This window comes from Citrus clementina, unplaced genomic scaffold, assembly GCF_000493195.1.
Source record: "Citrus clementina cultivar Clemenules unplaced genomic scaffold, Citrus_clementina_v1.0 scaffold_4, whole genome shotgun sequence".
NCBI classification, from domain to species: domain Eukaryota; kingdom Viridiplantae; phylum Streptophyta; class Magnoliopsida; order Sapindales; family Rutaceae; genus Citrus; species Citrus x clementina.
The window spans coordinates 993,235-1,003,671 of NW_006262274.1; the positions used below are offsets into that span (position 1 = coordinate 993,235).

Genomic DNA, 10,437 nt, shown 5'->3' on the forward strand with positions numbered 1-10,437 from the left:
CGTTTCTGCAACTGAGGATATCAGTTATCGACTTGACTTTTTACAATTTTCAACCCTATAGCTCTGTATCAACAGGACCACTTTGATTTTCACTTTTAATCCTTTTGCTTTTACTTTGGTAGAATCACGGGAAACTGTCGTCTGCGAGAGCTAAAATGGTGAGAATCTCAGCCAAGACTATCTCTTTCATTAATCTACAGCTTTCCCTTTATATATATTTTCTGATTATTATTGTTTATTTTTATTTTTCTTAATATATCATTACTATTTACTAGATTCGTTGAAATGAACTGATGGTGTTGCTGTTAGGTTTCATATCAAACAAGAAGATTAACAGCAAACTCGCTCACTCAGAAATTATTGGGATTTGGAATGCGAAATTATGTGAGTGGCTTTCTCACTGCTGCCAGTCTGATAAATTAATTAGTTATCTCGGAGCCATTTCCTGAACTTAGCTGAGTCCGAAAAGTTTTCCGAGTTTCACATCTGGCAATGAATGAATGAATGCTTCCGAAAGATGATCGCTTAACGATACACCTGCGCTGGCTTCTTTAGCGCATATGCATTAACAAATGTCAAATTTTTAACGTAATCTAACCTCTACGCTCAAAAAGGTGCAGGGTTGCAATGCATTAAAATCAATTAAACAGAGAAATTCAAGGTGAAGTACATCGTAACGAATGGTTTGAGGTGATTATTCCACAATATTTTGGGCAGATTTTTAGTTAATGATAGCCCATACAATAATCAGAAATATTTGAAGAAACTTTCCTGATAAAATAACAAATAATTGCTTAAACATGTAAAACTTGTATGGGACAGAATATATATTGTCCTAAATAAAGGATTATATAAAATAAAAAGGAAACTGAGTCTACAAAAAGCATTAAGAAAATAAAGCAAACATAACCATAAACGTCAAAATCCTAAGTTATAGCACAAATGACAGTGCACTTAGTCGAACAAGCTGAAGCCCATATCTTCATCAGACTCCTCAGCAGGCTCTTCCTTCTTCTCTTCCTCCTTTGCAGCAGCAGCTGGGGCATCACCACCGCCAGCAACCGGGGCAGCAGCAACAGCAAACTTGCTTGGGTCCTGCATTCATACGATGATAAATAATTATAGATTTTGTGAAGATATATAGAACAATGCAATCGGAAGGGAAAGTGCATGAAATACAAACCGCCAGGTACTCCTTCACTTTGTCGGCCTGAGGGAATGAATACTCAGTTGCAAGAGCAACAGCAACCACATTCTTGTATGCATTGACGAACATGTGTGGAGCAGCTGCCAGGGTCGGGTATGAGATGGCAAGTGCCAGAGCGGTGACCATTGATACACTTGAGGCGAACTTCTCCACTAGGTCATCTTCAGACAGGTCAAGGACCTCTGGGCTGTAGACGGAACCGTTTTCATAGACAGACTGGACAACAAGACCATAAGAGAAGGGTCTAATCCCAAGCTTTGCAAGCAGGGCTGCCTCAGAAGATCCCACCTTGTCACCCTTCCTAATAAGCTCCACAGGTGTGATAATTTCAACAGTACCCTTGTTAATCTTGGTGGGAATGTTAAGCACCTATAAAGAATTGGAATGGTAAGATACAAGCAAAACCCCAAACTCACAACGTTAACACTTAACTCCACTGCTGTTTAATCAAACAACAAACCATATACCTGGAAGAAGGAGGTCTGGGAGGGGTCGAGACCTGTGTTGCCGGGAGGAACAACCACATCAATTGGAGCAACCAAACCAACACGAGCAGGAGCTCCAACCTGTTCACAAAATATCATATAACATTAATGGGGGTAAAAAAGAATACTAATCAGAAAGCAAATTGCAATAGAAAGTGCCAAATACAACCAAACTACTCAAGCAAACAATAAAAAAACACCTGTGTCATTGCAGGGAGAATCTAACAAAGTCACATCTAACTTTGACCACAAAAACAGATTTATATCTAGTTACCATCTACACCTAAGCATCAATTACCACACAAATCACCTAGGCATCAAATTACAAAAACTGTATAATCAGATGAAACAATATGAAATTGTTCCACAACAAAAATACACACGGTCTTCAATGCTTATTTGCAAAAAATAAAAATAATCTATACTTAATCTACTACCAATAGCAATCGAATGAACGAAAAATTAATATAACATTGTGAAAAACGTTGCACTAGTTACCAATAACACAAACAGCCAAGAAAAAAGGAAATCAATCAGTTTCTTATTAAATAAGCAATCAAATTTAGTTTAATAAAACAATAGAATCAGAAACTCACCTTGTACTTAGCAACCTCCTCTTTCACTTCCTTCAAATCACCCTTTGTGAAAATCAACCCAACATTGCCCTAATTTCAAACAATAAAAGAACAACACCCCCATCAGTTAAAACGAAAAAACTAAAAAACAATCGAATCACAAAATTGAAAAAAAAATAATAAAAAAATAAAAACTTTAAATATACCTGAAGGAGGGGGATGAGATTGAGAAAGGCAGTGTTACCGGTCTTCTCAGCGTGCATTCTGATAGTCCTCTTCATCATAGTGTTCTTTCCCATGAGCACAACGGAGTCTCCACGCAGACCCCTACGAATGTTCTGGAGTTGATTGGACCCCACGTTGTCGGCGGCCGCCACCAATATTTGGGTGTACTCTTCCAGCAACTGGCATAGCTTCGCGTCGTACGCGATCTTCTTCTCGGCCTTCGATGCTTTCACTACCATTTCGTGGATTTGGTTCTACTTTTGTTGGTGGTAAAAAGTTGTAAATTTATACAAAATCGAGGGCCAAGACGAAGCAGCGGCTTGCCAAGGCGGACAGCAGCGGAATTGCCGTCTCTTTAACCTCAACGAGATACAAAGAGAGTGAAAGAAGTGTACAAGAAAAAACCCTAGAATTATCTGCGAGGCTAATAAGAAGGAAAAATGAAATTGGCGTCGCTTTTATAATCGATGAGCTGCGGAGACACTGAGGATTTTATTGTGACCCTAGATCGGACGGCTGGGATTGTTTTTTGTTTTTCTACGTTTGGGGATCAATATGGGCCGATCTTGGGCTTCACTAGGCAAGTCATCAATATCAAATCTAAGCCCATTTCTTTAGAAACAGCGTGTTTGAGCTTAACTTATTTTTGGTTGCATAAATTTAAAAATTAGTAGCTTATGTCAATAAGCAATGACTATGATTTTTTTTTTTTAATTCTCGTTAAGTATGTATATGGGTAAGGAAAAATCTTAGATGGGATGGGCATGGTACCTCTATTTAATAAATTGTTATTAGTAGCTATACATTATTTCAAAATCGATCAATTAAAACTTGCCTATTTGGGAGTCTCTAAGTTACATTTAATGTAACATACACAACTCATCTCAACCACATGAATTGCGAGTCCCATAATTTTATGTGGTTGAGATGAATTGTGTAAGTTACATTGAATGTAACTTAGCACTTGCCTATTTATGATCATTATTATGATAAAGGGAAAAAAAATTAAATATGTGCAATAATTCTATTTGATAGTCATATTAAGACCCTCATACCCCAAGAGTTTCTTGTAGATAAAAAGTAAATAGTCACACCTTAGATCATATGTACCTGCCGCATTGATTCATGTTAATATTTGTTTGGCTTGACTTTGATCTAGGTTAAAATATGATGGTAATTTCTTCTTAAACAATGAGCAATAATTTTTCAAACAATTTTTTTTTAATTCTACTAAAATGTTAGGACCAGTCTTAATCAACACAATAATAAGAAGCATAATCATAAATCGATTTAGAGAGAAAGTTACTTCATTAAAATCCAAATTTATTTGTATTTTAGTATTAATAAATATTGAAGCCCTACGCTCAAACTTTAAAAAAAGACGTGAAAACTACTGAATAGTGATTCTCAATTTTTTTTTCTTTTATTAAACAAGTTAACAACTTACTACAATTTATAAAGCTATGTTCTTGAAAATAATGTGCCACCAAAAAGTGTCTTTATTAATCTTTAAAAAAAAAAAAGGAAAATGAAGAGAGTGGAACATTTAAACATTATAGCACTGTAACAAGTTGGAAATTGATCGCATTTTTTAACTTTAAAAAAAAAAATTTAATAAATACAGTAAAATGGAAATAAAGCGGGTTGCATAAAGTTGTTCGTTTGAGATCCAAAGGACCGGTCCCCGCCAAGCAACGGTATATTTCTCGCAAAACAAATTCATTCCCATTGTGCACCGTCCGATCAGACACCATTTGCCTAATGGCGTCACCGTACAGAGATCGGACGGCTGAGTTCCGATCTCTGTCCCAAACTCTGAAGAAGATCGGAGGCGCCACGACAGCCGTAGATCAACCAAACAACTCCTTCGTTTCACCGAAACCTCCGAATCCAGCCTCTTCTAGATCCGAATTCAACAAGAAGGCTTCTCGAATCGGGTTGGGCATCCATGAAGCCTCCCAAAAAATCGCTAGACTTGCCAAATGTAAGCCCTTTCTCTCTCTCTTTTTTTTTTAATTAGTTATTTTATTTTTCACAATGGAATTTTTAAATTTTTAAAAAGTTTAATTTTTTTATTTTGAATATTAATGCATAGATTTAGGCAATGCTTGGTATCTGAGAAGGAAATTGATTTATCGAACTAGGAGTAAATTAGAGAAGCTCATTTTGAGAAAGCACCCGTTGAATCAACCAGCTGAAGCATCTTGTGCTCATGCTAATGAATTGGCTTCTTGTTTAGTTGTTACTTAATTGTATTATAAATATTGATTGGTAGAATGAATACAAGATTATTCGGCATAAAGAAAATAAAAGGTCGCGTTCACTCTTTAATAGTGTGCTGTTTGTTAACATTCTAATGGCAAGGACACAATGGATTATTAAATGCTTGTAAGTGACCCGAATGGTTAAAAAAAGTTTCTTCTAGGGAGCATGTATCAAAATTTTAATTTAAAAGAAGCTTCTTTGATCTCAAACTTTGCTTCTTTTTTTTTTTAAGTTTCGATCAAACACTGGAAATGTAATTTCTTTTTAGTGATGCTATGTTGACCTTAGGTTTTGATTTAATGTAGTGGCAAAAAGGTCATCGATGTTTGATGATCCAATTGTGGAGATACAGGAGTTGACTGCTTTGATAAAGGACGACATTACAGCTCTCAACATGGCTCTTTCGGATTTGCAAACCCTTCAAAACTTGGAGATTGCGGAGGGAAATTATTCTCAGGACAGAGTTGTGCATTCGACTACTGTCTGTGATGACTTGAAGAGCAAGCTCATGGGTGCTACTAAAGAACTTCAAGATGTTTTAACCACAAGAACTGAGGTTTTTATTCCCCTGAATATAGCTTTTTTGGTTCATTTGTTTGCCACTGTTTCTCTTATTTTAATGTTTGTATTGTTTATTTTCTGTATAGAATATAAAAGCTCATGAAAACAGGAAACAAATTTTTTCTGCAAATGCATTGAGAGATAGCCCATTTAGACAGCATGCACAACCTGTTACTGAGCCCCCACCTTGGTCAAGTCCAGTAAATGCATCTGAGAGTTCACAACCATCAGCGTGAGTTTCCTTTCGGCAGACTATCTGAATTCTATTGGTAGCTCTTCTGTATGATGAACTAGTTATTTATATAACGCTGAGTGGCTATAATATGCATCTAGTTATTCTTATGATGCCCATTAGCTGTTATGTGAATTAATTACTCTTGTATATTATCGGCATATAACCTTGTCTCAATTTCAATTTTCGATGAAGAAAGTGCTAGGAGCTTGAGTTTTCTTTTCTTTTAGAAAATTTTCATTTACTTGCATGTGATGATCCATGGCAAGGTTTACAAAAAGGTTAATAACATGGGAAGACTCTGAAATACCTCTTGTAACAATGCAGTTTCATTATAATGACAGTTGTCTGTGCCTTAAATATATACCATAGAGTATAGACAAATGGAAAGGGCTAATTTTGAGTTAAACAAATGGCCAGATGGCCCTATGTCCAGGTGAGAAGGAAACAGAATGGAAGCAACTTTGAAGTTCGTTTGTGCTATCTGTAAACTCTCTATATGTAGAGTTTCTTGAAAGCCTGTTATTTTTCCTGTGATTCGTAACTCATTTATATTGATATTAAGATCTAGCCATGTGCATGTTTCCCTTCATTTATTTATAGATTCATAGTTTTTCATTAGTCACTATTTGATTCATTTCTCCTTTTTTCTTTTTGACCAGATTGCCGCCAGGTGGAGTCCAAGTTGGAAACCAACTGAGGTATGTTTTAGGTTTATGTTTTTTCTATTAATTTTGTACATGTTGACAACTTTTGGTTTTAATTAAGCAATTGTATTATGTGGCCTTGTTGTGCACCAATGCTTGGAGAATTACTATTTGGGTTATACTTGCGCCCATAAAGGTTTAGGGTGTGTTTGGTATTGTTTTCTGAAAGGTGATTTTTATATTTGTTTTACAGAAGGAAAATTTAGTTTTTGTCGTGATGTATTTATAATTGAAAATACATTTGGTATTTTAAAAAAAAATTAATATCTAAAAGAAAAATAGTAAAATATGTTTGGTAGTTTGTCTTAAAACAATATTATTATTGAAAAAGTAAAAAATTAGAATAGTATATATTTTATTTGCAATAGGGTGGAGTAACAATTTATATTGATATTAAGATCTAGCCATGTGCATGTTTCCCTTCATTTATTTATAGATTCATAGTTTTTCATTAGTCACTATTTGATTCATATCTCCTTTTTTCTTTTTGACCAGATTGCCGCCAGGTGGAGTCCAAGTTGGAAACCAACTGAGGTATGTTTTAGGTTTATGTTTTTTCTATTAATTTTGTACATGTTGACAACTTTTGGTTTTAATTTAGCAATTGTATTATGTGGCCTTGTTGTGCACCAATGCTTGGAGAATTACTATTTGGGTTATACTTGCGCCCATAAAGGTTTAGGGTGTGTTTGGTATTATTTTCTGAAAGGTGATTTTTATATTTGTTTTACAGAAGGAAAATTTAGTTTTTGTCGTGATGTATTTATAATTGAAAATACATTTGGTATTTTTAAAAAAAATTAATATCTAAAAGAAAAATAGTAAAATATGTTTGGTAGTTTGTCTTAAAACAATATTATTATTGAAAAAGTAAAAAATTAGAATAGTATATATTTTATTTGCAATAGGGTGGAGTAACAATTTTTTTTTATTTTACTTGCCACTCATGAGATCTGACTACACCATAAAGAAACAAATAAAAAATATTAATTTTTATCATTTTGTTTTAGGTGTGAGCCTAGTCAAAATTTAATGGGTTGAAAATGTAATATAACCATTTTGCAATTTTCATCCTTCCTTCAACATCTCTAGAAAACAAGTTGAAGAAATAATGGAATGAAAGTTAAAAACAACTATTTTACTATCTTGACCATTAAAACTCAGGTTGGACCCACGCCTAAAAAAACTAAATTTAATGATTTTTATTTGTGCAATTGAAGATTTGAAGTAAAGTAAAATCGTATGGTTTCCCATGAAGAATAAAAAATTGTTATCCATTACTTTGCACATAAACAATACAATTCTGATTAAATTTTTTACTTTTTGTATTTTTTTAATAATATTATATTATTATTTTCAGACAATCTACCAAATATCTTTTTACTATTTTCATTTTTAGATCCCAAATTACATGTATCCTTTAGAGTTGAAACTTTGACCTGTTGTTTCCTCAGAAGAACATTTTAAGGAATGACTAAACATCTTTTTGAATTTAAAGAAATCGAATCATTTTTATCTATAAAACGATTTCAGAAACCTCATTTGAAAAGCAATACCAAACGCACCTTTATCTTCTACATGTACATGTAAATTACTCTTAAGCCACTAAACTTATTCAGAATGGACATATATCTAACATCGTTTTATTTGTCATTCCAGTTTATGGTTTTGTAAATATTCTAGTTCTCTAAATTTGATACAGACTTATTAGAATGAAAGAAATACATGAAAAAAGAGGGCCTTTAATTTTTGGTTGGGTATTTTGTGTATGGGCAAGGATGAGGATATAGGAAGTCAACAAGAACAAAATCCAATAAAGCTGAAGCTAAAAGGTCCATCACCCTTTCCTCCTTCCACTTTTCTTATATCATTTTTAAATGAGTGAGTAATAAACGCCGAATATGCAACAATCTATATTTTCAGTGAATGATATCAGAAACCAGTAAATGTTTGCGTGTATCTCGCCAATGAGATGTCCTATTGCTTTGATTATTTGCTAGTCTCGCAGGTTTCTTTATTTATTTATTTGGACTTGGCACGCTGAAAGTTAATAATATTATTATTATTATTTTGGCTGGCCATATGTGAACGTTGATGTGTTGGATTGGATCTTGCCTAAACAGACGAAGGCCAGCTGTGGACAATGCTCCTTCACACCACATGGAAATGTCGATGTTACAGCAGGTAGTTCCACGGCAAGAGAATTACTCACAAAGTAGGGCAGTGGCTCTTCATAATGTTGAATCTACAATTACAGAACTCGGTGGGATCTTCACACATCTGGCCACAATGGTAGCACAGCAAGGCGAACTAGCTATCAGGTCTGTTCACCTTACTAACATATTTGATGTTTGTACATTTGGCTTTGGATGTCAAAAGAATTTACCCATCCAACTAATGTGAGCAGGATTGATGATAACATGGACGAGTCATTGGCTAATGTTGAAGGTGCTCGTAATGCTCTGTTGAGGCATCTAAACCAAATTTCATCAAATCGATGGCTTATGATCAAGATTTTTGCCGTCATAATATTTTTTCTGACGGTCTTTATGTTTTTTGTGGCATGAATTGGAATACCGAGCATTCAATAATTTTGTTGCTGCTGTGCGAGTATCTATTTTTCACAATCCATTTATAGCTAGTCAAATATGCTTCTTCATTCTGTAAATTCGATCTGCAACTTTTTTTGCTGTAACTAGTAAAATTATTAGGAATCTAGATATACTTAAAGAAAGCATAATTAGACATCAGTTCTTTTGTGGGTTGTGAGAATATCAAAGGCAAATTTGATGCCCAAGTTGAATTTGTGACTGTATACTATTAACTGATACAAGAGTTATATGATGTCTTGATGAATAAGGATGTTGGTTTTTATCTTTCCTATTGCCTCGACCAAAACTTTAATTTATATAGATGGAGAAATATGAATACACAAAATAAGGGTTTGACTGAGTGGTTTCGAGCAATTCTCTTTAGCTGGCCATGGGAGGTCGAAGTATTTGTTAAATGAAGGGTCGGAGACATAAAGTGAAAATCATACAAATTTATATTTTGGGATACCCTTTTTGGGATAAACTATTTGATGGCTAACATTGCAACAACTAATCACCAACTTGTATTTTCTTGGTTAATATATTTTGTTTGTATCCTGGATTTTCCTTGCATACCTTTGTGCCCTGTATGGTAATTTTATTTTCCGGACGAATAAAATTTGGTTCCAGGCTACAAGATAGCCACGAAAAGGTTGACGTAAAGGGGGAAAGCTTGATTTATCACCTGTAGAATAAAAAGACAAAAGATCCAATTTTCTTTCTTTTTGCAATCGCAAATGGAAAGGAAGTCCCATAATTACAAGTAAGATAAGACATTCCAAGTTGACAATAATCTTCAATTCTTCATGTCTACGTAAATTCTCAAAATGGGTTAACAAGGCATTTCTGGTCTCATAAAGCATTACCTATATGCTTTCTGCCTAACAAAAATCTTATCTCAAACAAGTCTTTGCATCACACACTCATCTTATCTTCAGATTGCTATAATTGGGACTATGATTGAGTTTATATTTTTGACTAATTCATCCCCACGTAACGTGGCACAGAATATTCGAACTTCAAGGTTGAAAAAAAAAATTGTATCAAAGAGCTTTCGACGCTCAAGTTAATTAGTGACCAAAACTCAAAAAATTTATCTCATATGTCACAAAAATATTTTCAACCTTTTTGTGACATAGCAAAATCCTCATTGCACTTGTAACATTCGAGCCTCTGCAAGATAGTGGTAGCCCCGTATCAACGTTAGGCCACAAAATTAAATAAAACATTCCATTGCCTGTTTTGGTTTTTGTTCATTAACAGGTCACATCTAACAGGAGTCCATATTCAAAGGCTTCAATCTTCAAGCACCTTTTATGGCCTCTTTTCCTCTCATTATTGGCATACATGACTGCGATATTTCACTTGTTCAAAAGTTTCCATGAAAGATATTGGTAGATGATTGAAGGTGATGAATAGACTAAAGAGCAAAAAACACTGCAGAATTTGCCAACAAGGCAGCAAGCCTAACTCTTGTGCAACGGTTAAAAATAGTTCACAAAATTTTCCCCACAAGCAAACATATCTAAGGCAAAATTCACAACCGTATTTTGAAGAAAGAAATTGCAATGAATGAATTTGAAATTGAA

At 34.3% G+C, this 10,437-nt stretch overlaps 2 protein-coding genes across 3 annotated transcripts; one reads left to right on the top strand and one right to left on the bottom strand.

The window, feature by feature from the left end:
* Positions 1-807: 807 nt before the first annotated feature.
* LOC18045478 (60S acidic ribosomal protein P0) lies at positions 808-2,942 on the bottom strand. The gene is made up of 5 exons (XM_006435634.2): positions 2,474-2,942; positions 2,289-2,357; positions 1,675-1,773; positions 1,184-1,576; positions 808-1,095 (listed from the first exon to the last, which is right to left on the bottom strand). Exons 1-5 carry the CDS (start codon positions 2,729-2,731, stop codon positions 955-957), a joined length of 960 nt encoding a protein of 319 aa, XP_006435697.1. The 5' UTR covers positions 2,732-2,942; the 3' UTR covers positions 808-954.
* Positions 2,943-4,131: 1,189 nt separating this feature from the next.
* On the top strand, positions 4,132-9,125 carry LOC18045479 (syntaxin-31). 2 transcript variants are annotated; one of them, XM_024185273.1, is made up of 7 exons: positions 4,132-4,476; positions 5,063-5,313; positions 5,405-5,550; positions 6,213-6,251; positions 6,753-6,791; positions 8,381-8,578; positions 8,665-9,125. In XM_024185273.1, exons 1-7 carry the CDS (start codon positions 4,254-4,256, stop codon positions 8,822-8,824), a joined length of 1,056 nt encoding a protein of 351 aa, XP_024041041.1. In that variant the 5' UTR covers positions 4,132-4,253; the 3' UTR covers positions 8,825-9,125. The 2 variants fall into 2 exon arrangements, with proteins under 2 accessions (XP_024041041.1, XP_024041042.1); XM_024185274.1 differs by lacking the exon at positions 6,753-6,791.
* The last annotated feature ends 1,312 nt before the right edge of the window (positions 9,126-10,437 follow it).